General features: G+C 63.7%; 1 protein-coding gene across 8 annotated transcripts; it reads right to left on the bottom strand.

The window, feature by feature from the left end:
- Positions 1-579: 579 nt before the first annotated feature.
- On the bottom strand, positions 580-13,110 carry USF2 (upstream transcription factor 2, c-fos interacting; the record flags this gene model as incomplete). 8 transcript variants are annotated; one of them, XR_013923442.1, is made up of 13 exons in its annotated part: positions 580-675; positions 1,068-1,271; positions 1,303-1,321; positions 1,354-1,536; positions 3,426-3,554; positions 5,796-5,890; positions 6,930-6,988; positions 7,462-7,549; positions 8,480-8,609; positions 9,222-9,317; positions 10,934-11,055; positions 11,912-11,958; positions 13,058-13,110. XR_013923442.1 is itself a non-coding variant. In XM_080361528.1 (10 exons), 10 exons carry the CDS (start codon positions 13,108-13,110, stop codon positions 1,444-1,446), a joined length of 912 nt encoding a protein of 303 aa, XP_080217654.1. In that variant the 3' UTR covers positions 1,330-1,443. The 8 variants fall into 8 exon arrangements, 1 of the variants encoding a protein (XP_080217654.1); XR_013923441.1 differs by having other exon boundaries at positions 1,068-1,321; XR_013923443.1 differs by lacking the exon at positions 1,303-1,321 and having other exon boundaries at positions 1,068-1,249.
- Positions 13,111-14,935: the final 1,825 nt, after the last annotated feature.

The following is a 14,935-nucleotide window of genomic DNA, read 5'->3' as shown; positions in this document are numbered from 1 at the left end:
CCCTTGGGGTACTCCTGGGTTCCCCTAACGGGGCGATGGGACCCCAGGGGTGTCCCCAATGGGATGTGGGTGTCACTGGGGTGTCCCCAATGGGGCTGAGGGATCCATGGGGTGTCCCCAATGGGGTCCCCAGGGTGTCCCCAATGGGATGTGGGTGTCACTGGGAGGTCCCCAATGGGTCCCCAATGGGGTTGATGGGACCCCAGGGGTGTCCCCAAGGGCTCCGTGGGTGTCACTGGGATGTCCCCAATGGGGCTGAGGGATCCATGGGGTGTCCCCAATGGGGTCCCCAGGGTGTCCCCAATGGGCTGTGGGTGTCACTGGGGGGTCCCCAATGGGGCTGAGGGATTCATGGGGTGTCCCCAAGGGTGTCCCCGATGGGGGAGAAACGTCCCCAATGGGCTGTGGGTGTCACTAGGGGTCCCCAAAAGTGTCCCCAATGGGGGGGAAATGTCCCCAAGGGGTCTCTGGGTGTCACTGGGGTGTCCCCAATAGGGCTGAGAGATCCATGGGGTGTCCCCAGGGTGTCCCCAATGGGCTGTGGGTGTCACTGGGGGGTCCCCAAGGGTGTCCCCAATGGGGGGGAAATGTCCCCAAGGGGTCTCTGGGTGTCACTGGGGGTCCCCAGGGGTGTCCCCAATGGGACGTGGGTGTCACTGGGGGGTCCCCAATGGGCTGTGGGGGTCCCCAGGGTGTCCCCAATGGGCTGTGGGTGTCACTGGGGTGTCCCCAAGGGTGCCCCCAATGGGGCTGAGGGATCCATGGGGTGTCCCCAAGGGTGTCCCCAATGGGCTGTGGGTGTCACTGGGGTGTCCCCAATGGGGTCCCCAGGGGTGTCCCCAATGGGCTGTGGGTGTCACTGGGGGGTCCCCAATGGGGCTGAGGGATCCATGGGGTGTCCCCAAGAGTGTCCCCAATTGGCTGTGGGTGTCCCCAATGGGCTGTGGGTGTCACTGGGGTGTCCCCAATGGGACATGGGTGTCACTGGGGGGTCCCCAATGGGCTGTGGGTGTCACTGAGGTGTTCCCAATGGGACATGGGTGTCACTGGGGTGTCCCCAATGGGACATGGGTGTCACTGGGGGGTCCCCAAGGGTGTCCCCAATGGGCTGAGGGATCCATGGGGTGTCCCCAGGGGTGTCCCCCATGGGCTGTGGGTGTCACTGGGGGTCCCCAGGGGTGTTCCCAATGGGACGTGGGTGTCACTGGGGGGTCCCCAATGGGGTCCCCAGGGTGTCCCCAATGGGCTGCGGGTGTCACTGGGGGTCCCCAATGGGGCTGAGGGATCCATGGGGTGTCCCCAGGGTGTCCCCAATGGGCTGCGGGTGTCACTGGGGGGTCCCCAATGGGGCTGAGGGATCCATGGGGTGTCCCCAGGGTGTCCCCCATGGGCTGTGGGTGTCACTGGGGGTCCCCGGGGGTGTCCCCAGGGGTGTCCCCGGGGTCACTGTCCCTGTCCCGGGTTGTTCTCCGGCCCATCCCCCCGGCTCTGCAGTTGTTGTCTCAGCAGCGCGTTCTCGCTCTTCAGCTCTTCCATCTATGGGCAAAAAGGGGGCGGGGTCAGGGGCGGGGCCTCGACAAAGGGGGCGGAGCCTCAAGCCCCACCCACTCCATTCACAAACCCCACCCACCCATTCATAATTCCACCCCATTCACAAACCCATGGGGAAGGTAAGGAAGGGAAAGGGGGCGTGGCTTTGCTAGGGGGGCGTGGCTTGCTAGGGGGCGTGGCTTGCTGGGGGCGTGGCTTACTATGGGGGCGTGGTGCGGATGGGGGGGCGTGGCCTCAAACCCGCCCACCCCATTCACAAAAACCCCCAGGGAACAAATAGGAAAAGGGGGCGTGGTTTAGCATGGGGGCGTGGCTTAGTGTGAGAGGGGGGGGTGTGGCCTCCTGGGTGCCCCCCGAACTCCTGGGTCCCTCCTGAACTCCTGGGTCCCTTGACCTCCCGTTTCCCCCCTAAACCCCCAGTTCCCTGGGGCACTCCTGGGTCCCTGGGGCACTCCTGGGTCCCTTGACCTCCTTGGCTCCCTGGGGCACTCCTGGGTCTCTTGAACTCCTGTCTCCCTCGAATTCCTGGCTCCCTGGGGCACTCCTGGGTCCCTGGGGCACTCCTGGGTCCCTTGAACTCCTGTTTCCCACCCCAAACCCCCATTTCCCTGGGGCACTCCTGGGTCCCTTGACCTCCTTGGCTCCCTGGGGCACTCCTGGGTCCCTTGACCTCCTTGGCTCCCTGGGCACTCCTGGGTCCTTTGACCTCCTTGATCCCTGGGGCACTCCTGGGTCCCTTCTACTCCATTTCCCCCCAAACCCCCATTTCCCTGGGTACTCCTGGGTCCCTTGACCTCCCATTTCCCCCCCAAACCTCAATTTCCTTGGGGCACTCCTGGGTCCCTGGGGCGCTCCTGGGTCCCTTGAACTCCCGTTTCCCCCTAAACCCCCAGTTCCCTGGGGCACTCCTGGGTCCCCTGGGGCACTCCTGGGTCCCTTGTACTCCCATTTCCCCCAAAACCCCCATATCCCTGGGTCATTCATGATTCCCTGGGGCACTCCTGGGTCCCCCTGGGGCACTCCTGGGTCCCTTGAACACCCATTTCCCCCCCAAACCCCCATATCCCTGGGTCATTCCTGATTCCCTGGGGCACTCCTGGGTCCCCTGGGGCACTCCTGGGTCCCTTGAACACCCATTTCCCCCCCAAACCCCCATATCCCTGGTCATTCCTGATTCCCCGGGGCACTCCTGGTCCCTTAAACTCCCATTTCCCCCCCAAACCCCCATATCCCTGGGTCACTCCTGATTCCCTGGGGCACTCCTGGGTCCCCTGGGGCACTCCTGGGTCCCTTGTACTCCCATTTTCCCCCAAAACCCCCATTTCCCTGGGTCACTCCTGATTCCCTGGGGCACTCCTGGGTCCCCTGGGGCACTCCTGGGTCCCTTGAACACCCATTTCCCCCCCAAACCCCCATATCCCTGGGTCATTCCTGATTCCTCGGGGCACTCCTGGGTCCCTTGAACTCCCATTTCCCCCCCAAACCCCCATATCCCTGGGTCACTCCTGATTCCCTGGGGCACTCCTGGGTCCCCTGGGGCACTCCTGGGTCCCTTGTACTCCCATTTTCCCCAAAACCCCCATTTCCCTGGGTCACTCCTGATTCCCTGGGGCACTCCTGGGTCCCCTGGGGCACTCCTGGGTCCCTTGTACTCCCATTTCCCTCCAAACCCCCATTTCCCTGGGGCACTCCTGGGTCCCTTGAACTCTCATTTCCCCCCTAAACTCCCATTTCCCTGGGGCACTCCTGGGTCCCTGGGGCACTCCTGGGTCCCTGGGACTCCCATTTCCCCCCAAACCCCCAGTTCCCTGGGTCACTCTGATTCCCCGGGGCACTCCTGGGTCCCTGGGGCACTCCTGGGTCCCCGCGTCCACCTGTCTGCGCAGCAGCTCGTTGTCCATCTGCAGCCGCTCGGCCTCCTTGAACGTCTCCTGCAGGCGCTGGTTGCTCTGCCGCAGCTCCCGCACGTAGTCGCACGCCTTCGACAGGATCCCCCCTTTGCTCTGCCAATTTGGGGGGCCCCCCTCAAAATCAGGGGGACCCCGACACCCCCCAGGGTCCACAGAACCCCCCCAAATATCCCCTAAAAAACCCGAAGCTCCAGGACCCCCCAAAAGCCCCAAAACGTCCCAAATTCCAGACCATGAGCTTTGGGGGACCCCAAAAATCAGATGGTGGGGGACCCCAAAATCCCCATTGAAACCCATTAGAGACCATTGGGGACCCCTATAAGGGACACGTGGGGACCCCCCAAAGCCCCCATTGAAACCCATTAGAGACCATTGGGGACCCCCAAAACCCCCATTGAAACCCATTAGAGACCATTGGGGACCTCTATAGGGGACACTTGGGGACCCCCCAAAACCCCCATTGAAACCCATTAGAGACCATTGGGGGACCCCTATAGGGGACACTTGGGGACCCCCCCAAAACCCCCATTGAAACCCATTAGAGACCATTGGGGACCCCTATAAGGGACACTTGGGGACCCCCCAAAACCCCCATTGAAACCCATTAGAGACCATTGGGGACCCCTATAGGGGACACTTGGGGACCCCCCCAAAACCCCCATTGAAACCCATTAGAGGACCATTGGGGACCCCTATAGGGGACACTTGGGGGACCCCCCAAAACCCCCATTGAAACCCATTAGAGACCATTGGGGACACTTGGGACCCCCCAAAACCCCCATTGAAACCATTAGAGACTATTGGGGACCTCTATAGGGGACACTTGGGGACCCCCCCAAAACCCCCATTGAAACCCATTAGAGACCATTGGGGACCCATTGGTGACCCCCCAAAACCCCCATTGAAACCCATTAGAGACCATTGGGGACCCCTATAGGGGACACTTGGGGACCCCCCCAAAACCCCATTGAAACCCATTAGAGACCATTGGGGACACTTGGGGACCCCCCAAAACCCCCATTGAAACCCATTAGAGACCTCCCAGGACCCCCCATAAGACCCTTGGGGACCCCCCAAAACCCCCATTGAAACCCATTAGAGACCACTGGGGACCCATTGGGGACATTGGGGACCCCCAAAAACCCCCATTGAAACCCATTAGGGACTCCCCAAGACCCCCCATAAGCCCCTTGGGGACCCTTTGGGGACATTGGGGACCCCTACAGGGGACACTTGGGGACCCCCCATTGAAACCCATTAGAGACCTTGGGGACCCATTGGGGACCCCCCAAAACCCCCATTGAAACCATTAGGGACCACCCAGGACCCCCCATAAGCTCCTTGAGGACCCTTTGGGGGACATTGGGGACCCCTATAGGGGACACTTAGGGACCCCCCAAAACCCCCATTGAAACCCATTAGAGACCATTGGGGACAATGGGGACCCCTATAGGGGACACTTGGGGACCCCCCAAAACCCCATTGAAACCCCATTAGAGACCCTTGGGGACCCATTGGGGACCCCCCAAAACCTCCATTGAAACCCATTAGGGACTCCCCAGGACCCTCCATAAGCTCCTTGAGGACCCTTTGGGGACATTGGGGACCCCTATAGGGGACACTTGGGGACCCCCCAAAACCCCCATTGAAACCCATTAGAGACCATTGGGGACAATGGGGACCCCTATAGGGGACACTTGGGGATCCCCCAAAACCCCCATTGAAACCCATTAGGGACTCCCCAAGACCCCCCATAAGCCCCTTGGGGACCCTTTGGGGACATTGGGGACCCCTACAGGGGACACTTGGGGACCCCCCATTGAAACCCATTAGAGACCCTTGGGGACCCATTGGGGACCCCCCAAAACCCCCATTGAAACCCATTAGGGACCACCCAGGACCCCCCCATAAGCTCCTTGAGGACCCTTTGGGACATTGGGGACCCCTATAGGGGACACTTAGGGACCCCCCAAAACCCCCATTGAAACCCATTAGAGACCATTGGGGACCCCTATAGGGGACACTTGGGGACCCTCCAAATCCCCCATTGAAACCCATGAGAAACCCCCCAGAACCTCCATCGAAACCCATTATAGAATCTTGGGGACCCATTGGGGACATTGGGGACCCCCATGAGGACCCCCCCAAAACCCCATTACAACCCATTAGAGACCCCTGGGGACCCCTTGGGGACATTGGGGACCCCCCAAAACCCCCATTGAAACCCATAATAAACCCAAATAACCCCCCGGGACCCCCCCAGGGTGTGTCCCCAGACCCTTGGGGACCCATTGGGGACACTTGGGGACAATGGGGACAGTGGGGACCCCTCACCGCCCCCGTTTTGCTGTTGTCGGCGCCGCAATCGGGGATGATCTTGGACAGTTGGACGATCCAGTTGTTGATCTTGTCCCGGCGGCGCCGCTCGACTGGGGACAATGGGGACATTGGGGACATTGGGGACAATGGGGGCGATGGGGGCGATGGGGACAATGGGGACAATGGGGGCAATGGGGGCAATGGGGACATTGGGGACAATGGGGACAATGGGAACAATGGGGTCAATTGAGGACAACAGGGACATTGGGGTCAATGGGGGACAGTGGAGTCAATGGGGACAATTGGGACATTGGGGTCAACGAGGACGGTGGGACATTGGGGTCAATGGGGACATTGGGGTCAACGGGGACAATGGGGACATTGGGGTCAATGGAGACAATTGGGGTCAACGGGGACAATTGGGGTCAATTGGGTTCAATGGGGATATTGGAAACAATGGGGACAATGGGGACATTGGGGGACAATGGGGGACAATGGGGGACATTGGGGCCAATGGGGACATTGGGGTCAACGGTGACAGTGGGCTCAATGGGGACATTGGGGGCGATGGGGACAATGGGGATATTGGGGTCAATGGGGACAGTGGGGTCAATGGGGACAACTGGGGTCAACGGGGACAATGGGGACGACTGGGGTCAATGGGGATGGTGGGACATTGGGGTCAATGGGGACATTGGGGTCAGTGAGGGTGTTGGGGTCAATGGGGACAGTGGGGTCAATGGGGACAATGGGGACAATTGGGGTCAATGGGGACAATTGGGGTCAACGGGGACAATTGGGGTCAATTGGGTTCAATATGGGGACATTGGGGTCAAGGGGGTCAATTGGGGACATTGGGGGCAATGGGGACAATTGGGGGTGACGGGGGCAATGAGGGGGGCAGGGGGACGTTGGGGACAATGTAGATAATGGGACAACTTGGGATAACGGGGACAATGGGGACAATGGTGATAACGGGGGGACATTGGGGTCAATGGGGACATTGAGGGGATATAGGGACGTTGGGGTCAATGGCGACATATGAACATGGGGATAATGGGATATGGGGACAATACGGTGACAATGGGGTCAATGAGGTGACACGGGTGACAATGAGGTGACACGGGTGACATGGGGACACAGTCTCACCCTCGTTGTGTTGCGCTCGTCGTCGCTCGTCCCGCGGGACCCGCGGCCCCTCCAGCTTCCTATGGGACATTGGGGACAATGGGGACATTTGGGACAATGGGGGCGATGGGGACATTGGGGGCAATGGGGTCAATGGGGTCAATGGGGACAATGGGGGCGATGGGGACAATGGGGACATTGGGGTGAATGGGGACAATGGGGGCGATGGGGACAATGGGGACATTGGGGTCAATGGGGTCAATGGGGACATTGGGGTCAATGGGATGAATGGGGAAACACGGTGGGCGTGGCTTAACCAGGCCCCGCCCACCCCCTGACCCTCGCCCCTTAAAGGGCCACACACACACAAACACTGGGGGAATTTCAACGGGGATTTGGGGGGTTCCAAGGGGCGATTTGGGGCATTTTGAGGGGATTTGGGGGTCATTTTGGGGTGTTTTAGGGGATTTTGGGGGGTTTCAGGGTGATTTTGGGGGTTTTTGAGGTGATTTTGGGAGGTTTTGGGGTGATTTTGGGGGGTTTTGGGGCTCACGGGGAGTACGGGTGCCCGCGGGGCGCGATGCTGCGTTGGGTCCCCGGCTGCAAAACGTCCTGAGGCGTCATCATCACATAGAACTGACCTGGGGGATGGAGCGACCGGACGCCTGGGTCCCTTCCCGAACGCCTGGGTCCCTCCCCGGACGCCTGGGTCCCTCCCGAACGCCTGGGTCCCCCCAAAATGGGGTCACCCCCGAACTCCTGGGTCCCTCCCAAACGCCTGGGTCCCCTCCCGAACGCTTGGGTCCCTCCAGAACTCCTGGGTCCCTCCTGAACTCCTGGGTCCCCTCCCGAACTCCTGGGTCCCTCCCGAACGCCTGGGTCCCTCCCAAATGGGGTCACCCCCGAGCTCCTGGGTCCCTCCCGAACTCCTGGGTCCCTCCCGAACGACTGGGTCCCCCCAAAATGGGGTCACCCCCGAACTCCTGGGTCCCTCCCAAACGCCTGGGTCCCCTCCCGAACGCTTGGGTCCCTCCTGAACTCCTGGGTCCCCTCCCGAACTCCTGAATCCCTCCCAAATGGGGTCACCCCCGAACTCCTGGGTCCCTCCCGAACTCCTGGGTCCCTCCCAAATGGGGTCACCCCCGAGCTCCTGGGTCCCTCCCGAACTCCTGGGTCCCCTCCCGAACGCTTGGGTCCCTCCTGAACTCCTGGGTCCCCTCCCGAACTCCTGGGTCCCTCCCAAATGGGGTCACCCCCGAACTCCTGGGTCCCTCCCGAACTCCTGGGTCCCTCCCAAATGGGGTCACCCCCGAGCTCCTGGGTCCCTCTCGAACTCCTGGGTCCCTCCCGAACGCCTGGGTCCCTCCCAAATGGGGTCACCCCCGAGCTCCTGGGTCCCTCCCGAACTCCTGGGTCCCTCCCGAACTCCTGGGTCCCCCCAAACTCCTGGGTCCCCCTGAACTCCTGGGTCCCCCCCAAACTCCTGGGTCCCTCCCAAATGGTGTCACCCCCGAACTCCTGGGTCCCCCCGGACGCCTGGGTCCCTCCCGGACGCCTGGGTCCCCTCTCACCTCCCGCCTGCGCCAGCGCCGGGTCCGTCTGCACCGACACGGTCCCGTCGCCCCCCCACGCGAATCGGGTCTCGGTTCCGCCCTCGGCCCCGGGGCTGCCCCCGTTACTGAACGGGTTCTGGATCACGGCCTGGGGGGCCCGGACGCCTGGGTCCCTTTGGAAGGGACCCCCGGACGCCTGGGTCCCCCGTATAACCCCCTCCCGGACGCCTGGGTCCCTTTGGAAGGGACCCTTGGACGCCTGGGTTCCCCATATAATCCACTCCCGAACTCCTGGGTCCCCTCCCGAACGCCTGGGTCCCCTCCCGAATGCTTGGGTCCCTCCCGAACTCCTGGGTCCCCTATGTGGGTGGTGATAGGTAGATCCCCGAACTCCTGGGTCCCTCTCGAACTCCTGGGTCCCCCCTCAATGGGGTCACCCCCGAACTCCTGGGTCCCTCCCTGAATTCCTGGGTCCCCTTCCGAACTCCTGGGTCCCCCCCAAACTCCTGGGTCCCTCCTGAACTCCTGGGTCCCTCCAACTTCTGAGTCCCCCCCCGAATTCCTGGGTCCCTCCCCGAACTCCCGGGTCCCCCCAAACTCCTGGGTCCCTCCCGGACGCCTGGGTCCCACAACCTCCTGGGTCCCCCCTGAACTCCTGGGTCCCCCCAAACTCCTGGGTCCCTCCCTGAACTCCTGGGTCCCCCCGGACGCCTGGGTCCCCTCGAACTCCTGGGTCCCTCCCGGACGCCTGGGTCCCCACCTGGGTGGTCCCCGCGAAGGTGGACACGACGCTGACGGCGGCTCCTTCGGGCCCGTCCAGCGGCGCCTCCGTCACCTGCACCACCCGGTAGGTGACCTGGGGGGGGACACGGTGACATCGGCACCCCCGGCACCCATGGGTGCCCCCCGGGACCTCCCTGTGCCCCTCAGCACCCATGGGTGCCCCCCAGGACCCATAGGAACCCCTGTGCCCCCCCAGCACCCATGGGTGCCCCCCAGGACCCATAGGAACCCCTGTGCCCCCCAGCACCCATGGGTGCCCCATAGGACCCCCCTGTGCCCCCCAGCACCCATGGGTGCCACCCAGGACCCATAGGAACCCCTGTGCCCCCCAGCACCCATGGGTGCCCCATAGGACCCCCCTGTGCCCCCCAGCACCCATGGGTGCTCCTCATGCACCGCCCCCCCCAGCACCCATAGGACCCCATTGACACCCCTGGGACCCCCATGTACCGACCCCCAGCAACCACAGGACCCCCCATGTACCACCCCCCCAGCACCCATGGGTGCCCCACAGGAACCATAGGACCCTCCTGTGCCCCCCAGCACCCATAGGTGCCCCCTAGCACCCATAGGAGCCCCCCAGCACCCATGGGTGCCACCAAGACCCCTGGGTTCCCCATATTCCCTCCCCAGCACCCATAGGACCCCCCATGTTCCCCCCCAGCACCCATAGGTGCCCCCCAAGACCCCCCCAGCACCCATAGGTGCCCCCCAGCACCCATAGGACCCCCCCAACAGCCATGGGTGCTCCCAAGCCCCCCCCCCAGCACCCATAGGACCCCATTGACACCCCCGGGGACCCCCATGTCCTGCCCCCCCCCTCCGCACCCATAGGACCCCATTGACACCCATAGGACCCTCCATGATATTCCACCCCCAGCACCCATAGGACCCCATTGACACCCCTGGGACCCCCATGTCCCAACCCCCCAGCACCCATAGGACCCCCCAGCACCCACAGCCCCCCAGCACCCACCCCAGCACCCATAGGACCCCCCATGTTATTCCACCCCCAGCACCCATAGGACCCCATTGACACTCCTGGGACCCCCATGTTATTCCACCCCCAGCACCCATAGGACCTCATTGACACCCCTGGGACCCCATTGACACTCCTGGGACCCCCATGTCCCGCCCCCTCAGCACCCATAGGACCCCCCAGCACCCATAGGACCCCATTGACACCCATAGGACTCCCCTGTCCCGCCCCCCCCAGCACCCATAGGACCCCACTGACACTCCTGGGACCCCCATGTCCCGCCCCCCCCGCACCCATAGGCCCCCCCAGCACCCACAGGACCCCATTGACACCCCTGGGACCCCCATGTCCCACCCCCCCACCACCCATAGGACTCCTCAGCACCCATGGGTGCTCCAAGAACCCCCACCCCCGAGCACCCATAGGACCCCATTGAAACCCCTGGGACCCCCATGTCCCGCCCTCCCCTGCACCCATAGGACCCCCCAGCACCCATAGGACCCCCCAGCCATAGGACCCCCCAGCACCCATAGGACCCCCCAGCACCCATGGGTGCTCCAAGAACCCCCACCCCCGAGCACCTATAGGACCCCATTGAAACCCCTGGGACCCCCATGTCCCAACCCCCCAGCACCCATAGGACCCCCCAGCACCCATAGGACCCCCCGCACCCACAGCCCCCCCAGCACCCATGGGTGCCCCGCACCCACCTGGCCGCCGTTGCTCTCGCTGCGGAACTGATAGTGCAGCCCCGAGTCGGCGAAGGCGCCGGGGACGGGGACGGGGACGCTGGCAACGGCCACGGGGACGTCCTCCCCGGAGGGGCCCTCCCCTGCAACAGGACGCCTGGGTCCCTCCCGAACGCCTGGGTCCCCTCCCGAACGCCTGGGTCCGCTCCCGAACGCCTGGGTCCCCTCCCGAACGCCTGGGTCCGCTCCCGAACGCCTGGGTCCGCTCCCGAACGCCTGGGTCCCTCCTGGACTCCTGGGTCCCTCCTGGACTCCTGGGTCCCCTCCCGAACTCCTGAGTCCCTCCCGAACGCCTGGGTCCCCTGGGGCACGCCTGGGTCCCTCCCGAATGCCTGGGTCCCCTATTTGGGTCCCCTCCGGAACGCCTGGGTCCCTCCCGAACGCCTGGGTCCCCTCCCGAACTCCTGAGTCCCTCCCGAACGCCTGGGTCCCCTGGGGCACTCCTGGGTCCCTCCCGAACTCCTGGGTCCCCCAGGGCACTCCTGGGTCCCCTGTTTGGGTCCCCTCCCGAACGCCTGGGTCCCTCCCGAACGCCTGGGTCCCCTCCCGAACTCCTGGGTCCCTCCTGGACTCCTGGGTGCCCCCCCGAACGCCTGGGTCCCTCCCGAACTCCCGGGTCCCCTCCCGAACTCCTGGGTCCCCTCCCGGATGCCTGGGTCCCCTCCTGGACTCCTGGGTCCCTCCCAAACGCCTGGGTCCCTGGGGCACTCCTGGGTCCCCTGGGGCACTCCTGGGTCCCTCCCGAACTTCTGGGTCCCCTCCCAAACTCCTGGGTCCCTGGGGCACTCCTGGGTCCCTCCCGAACTCCTGGGTTCCCTCCCGAACTCCTGGGTTCCCTCCCGAACTCCTGGGTCCCCTGGGGCACTCCTGGGTCCCTCCCGAACTCCTGGGTTCCCTCCCGAACTCCTGGGTCCCCTGGGGCACTCCTGGGTCCCTCACCCTCTTGCAGGTCGACGCTCTCCTCAGGTTCTTGGTTTTTCTCATGGCTGCGGGGGGGGGGGCACAAGGTCAAAGGTCACGACCCCCCCCAAAGGACCCAGGCGTTCGGGAGCCTCCCCCATATATTTGGTGTCCCCCCCATATGTTTGGGACCCCCCCCATATTTCCCTCCCCCCATATTTGGGGTCCCCCCCATATATTTGCCCTCCCGCATATATTTGGGACCCTCCCCATGTTTGGGTCCCCCTCATATTTTTGGGACCCCCCATATTTTGCCCCCCCCCATATTTGGGGTCCCCCCCATACTTTTGCCCCCCCCCCCCCCATATTTTAGGTCCCCCCCATATATTTGGGAACCCCCCCCATATTTTTGGGCTCCCCCATATTTTGGGACCCCCCCATTTCCCCCCCCCCATTCGGGGTCCCCTCATATTGGGACCCCCCCCAATATATCTGGTCCCCCCCATATTTGGATCCCCCCCATATATTTGGGCCCCCCCCATATATTTGGGCGCCCCCCTATATATTTGCCCCCTCCCATATATTTAAAGCCCCCCCATATTTTGCCCCCCCCCATATATTTGGGTCCTCCCCCATATTTTTGGGACCCCCCCCATATATTTGGGACCCCCCCCCATATATTAGGGTCCCCCCCCATATATTTGGGACCCCCCCCCATATATTTAGGACCCCCTCCATATTTCCCCCCCCCCCCCATTTTTGGGACCTCCCCCCTCTATATTAGGGCCCCCCCCATATATTTGGGACCCCCCTATATATTTGGTACCCCCCCCATATTCCCCCCCCCCCAAATTTTAGCCCCCCCCCCCTATTTTTGGGACCTCCCCCCCCCATATTAAGGTCCCCCCCATATATTTGGGACCTCCCCCCTCCATATTAGGGCCCCCCCCATATATTTGGGACCCCCTCATATATTTAGGACCCCCCCCATATTCCCCCCCCCCCATATTTTACCCCCCCCCCCATTTTTGGGACCTCCCCCCTCTATATTAGGGTCCCCCCAATATATTTGGACCCCCCCCATATATTTAGGACCCCCCCCATATTTGCCCCCCCCCATATATTTGGGACCCCCCCCCATATATTTGGGCCCCCCCCCCCCCATTTTTGGGGCCCCCCCCTCACCTTGGGGCTGCGGAGCCGGAGGCCGAATCCAACCCGGGGTCCAACATGTCCATGGGGGGGGGAGGGGCGGGGGGTGGGGGGGGGTCCTTATGGGTGGGGGGAGGGGTGGGGGGGGTCCCCAATTAATGGGGTGGGGGGTCCCCAAAGGTGGGGGAGGGGTTGGGGGGTCCTTGGTTAAAATGGGGGGGTTGGGAGGGGGTCCCTAAGGGTGGGGGAGGGGTTGGGGGGGATCCCCAATTAATGGGGGGGGTCCCCAAGGGTGGGGGAGGGGTTGGTAAAGGTGGGGGAGGGGTTGGGGGGGGGGGTCCCCAATTAAATGAGGGGGGGACCCCAAAGGTGGGGGAGGGGTTGGGGGGTCCCTGGTTAAAATGGGGGGGGTCCCCAATTAATGGGGGGGGGTCCCCAATTAATGGGGGGGGGGTCCCCTATTAAATGGGGGGGGGGGGGCCCAAAGGTGGGGGAGGGGTGGGGAGGGTCCCTAAGGGTGGGGGAGGGGTCAGAGGGTTCCCCAATTAATGGGGGGGACCCCAAAGGTGGGGGAGGAGTCAGGGGGGGTCCCCAAAGGGTCCCTAAGGGTGGGGGAGGGGTCAGGGGGTTCCCCAATTAATTGGGGGGGTCCCCAATTAATGGGGGGGTCCCCAAAGGTGGGGGAGGGGTTGGGGGTGTCCCCAATTAAATGGGGGGGTCCCCAAAGGGTCCCTAAGGGTGGGGGAGGAGTCAGGGAGTTCCCCAATTAAAACGGGGGGGGGTCCGCAAAGGTGGGGGAGGGGTCGGGGGGGTCCCCAATTAAATGGGGGGGTCCCCAAGTGGGGGGAGGGGTTGAGGGGACCCCAATTAAAACGGGGGGGTCCGCAAAGGTGGGGGAGGGGTCAGGAGGGTCCCCGATTCAAATGGGGGGTGTCGAAGGGTGGGGGGAGGGGTGAGGGGGGGGGTCCCCAAAAGTGGGGGGAGGGGCGGAAGCGGCGAGTTCTTTGTGGGGTGGGGGGGGAGGGGAAAAAGGGGGGGGGCAGGGGGGGCTGAGGGGGGGGGGGGAGGGGTCGCCCCTTCGGCCGCTTCTTCGGGTGTCGCGTCCCCCTCCCCCCCCCAAAACCCCCAAAACCCTCGACCCCCCCCCCCCTCTTTTTTTCCCCCCCTCTCCCCTCCCCCCCCAACACCCCGATCACGAGGCCAAACACCCGCGTCACGTGGGGGGAGGGGCGGGGGTTGCAGGGGGGGGGGGGAAGGGAGGGGGTGGGGGAGTTTTCCCGCGCGCGCGCTTCCTCCGACCCCTCCCCCACCCCCCTCCCGCCCCCCCCGCGCGTTTCCCGCGCCGGTTTTTTTTCTTCCCCCCCACCCCCCCACCCCCCTTTTTTTTCCCGCGCGTTTCTCCCGCTTCGACCTTTTTCCCGCGTGTTTTTTTTTCCCGGGCTTTTGGGGCTTTTTTTTCGCGGGAAATAATAATAAAAAAAAAAAAAGAGGCGCCGTTCCCGCGCGCGCGACGATCGCGGATTCAACCGGGAGGGGGGGGGGGAGGGGGGAGGGGGGGGAAGGGGAGGGGGAAGGGAGGGGGGAGGGGCGAGGGCGCGGCGCCGGAAGTGGGCGTGGCTTCCGGTTTACCGGCCCCTTTTTACCGCGCCATTGCTGCGTCACTTCCGGTATCGGGGAGGGGGTTTGACGTCAAGGGGGGGAAGGGGGAGGGGTTTAAAGAACCCGGAAGAGGACCCGGATGAGGCGCTAGAAGAATGGAGGGCGGACCCTATAGAGACCGGAAGTGCGCCCTATAGGAACCGGAAGGGCCCCTATAGGAACGGGAAAAGCCCCTGGAGGAGCTGGGGGGGTCCCCAAAGGACCCAGATGGGCCCCTATAGAAATGGGAGGGGTCCCTATAGAACCCACAAA

This window comes from Nesoenas mayeri, assembly GCF_963082525.1.
Source record: "Nesoenas mayeri genome assembly, chromosome: 33".
Lineage (NCBI taxonomy): Eukaryota > Metazoa > Chordata > Aves > Columbiformes > Columbidae > Nesoenas > Nesoenas mayeri.
The sequence above is the reverse complement of the archived record's forward strand: the minus strand, read 5'-3'. Positions and strand labels throughout refer to the sequence as shown.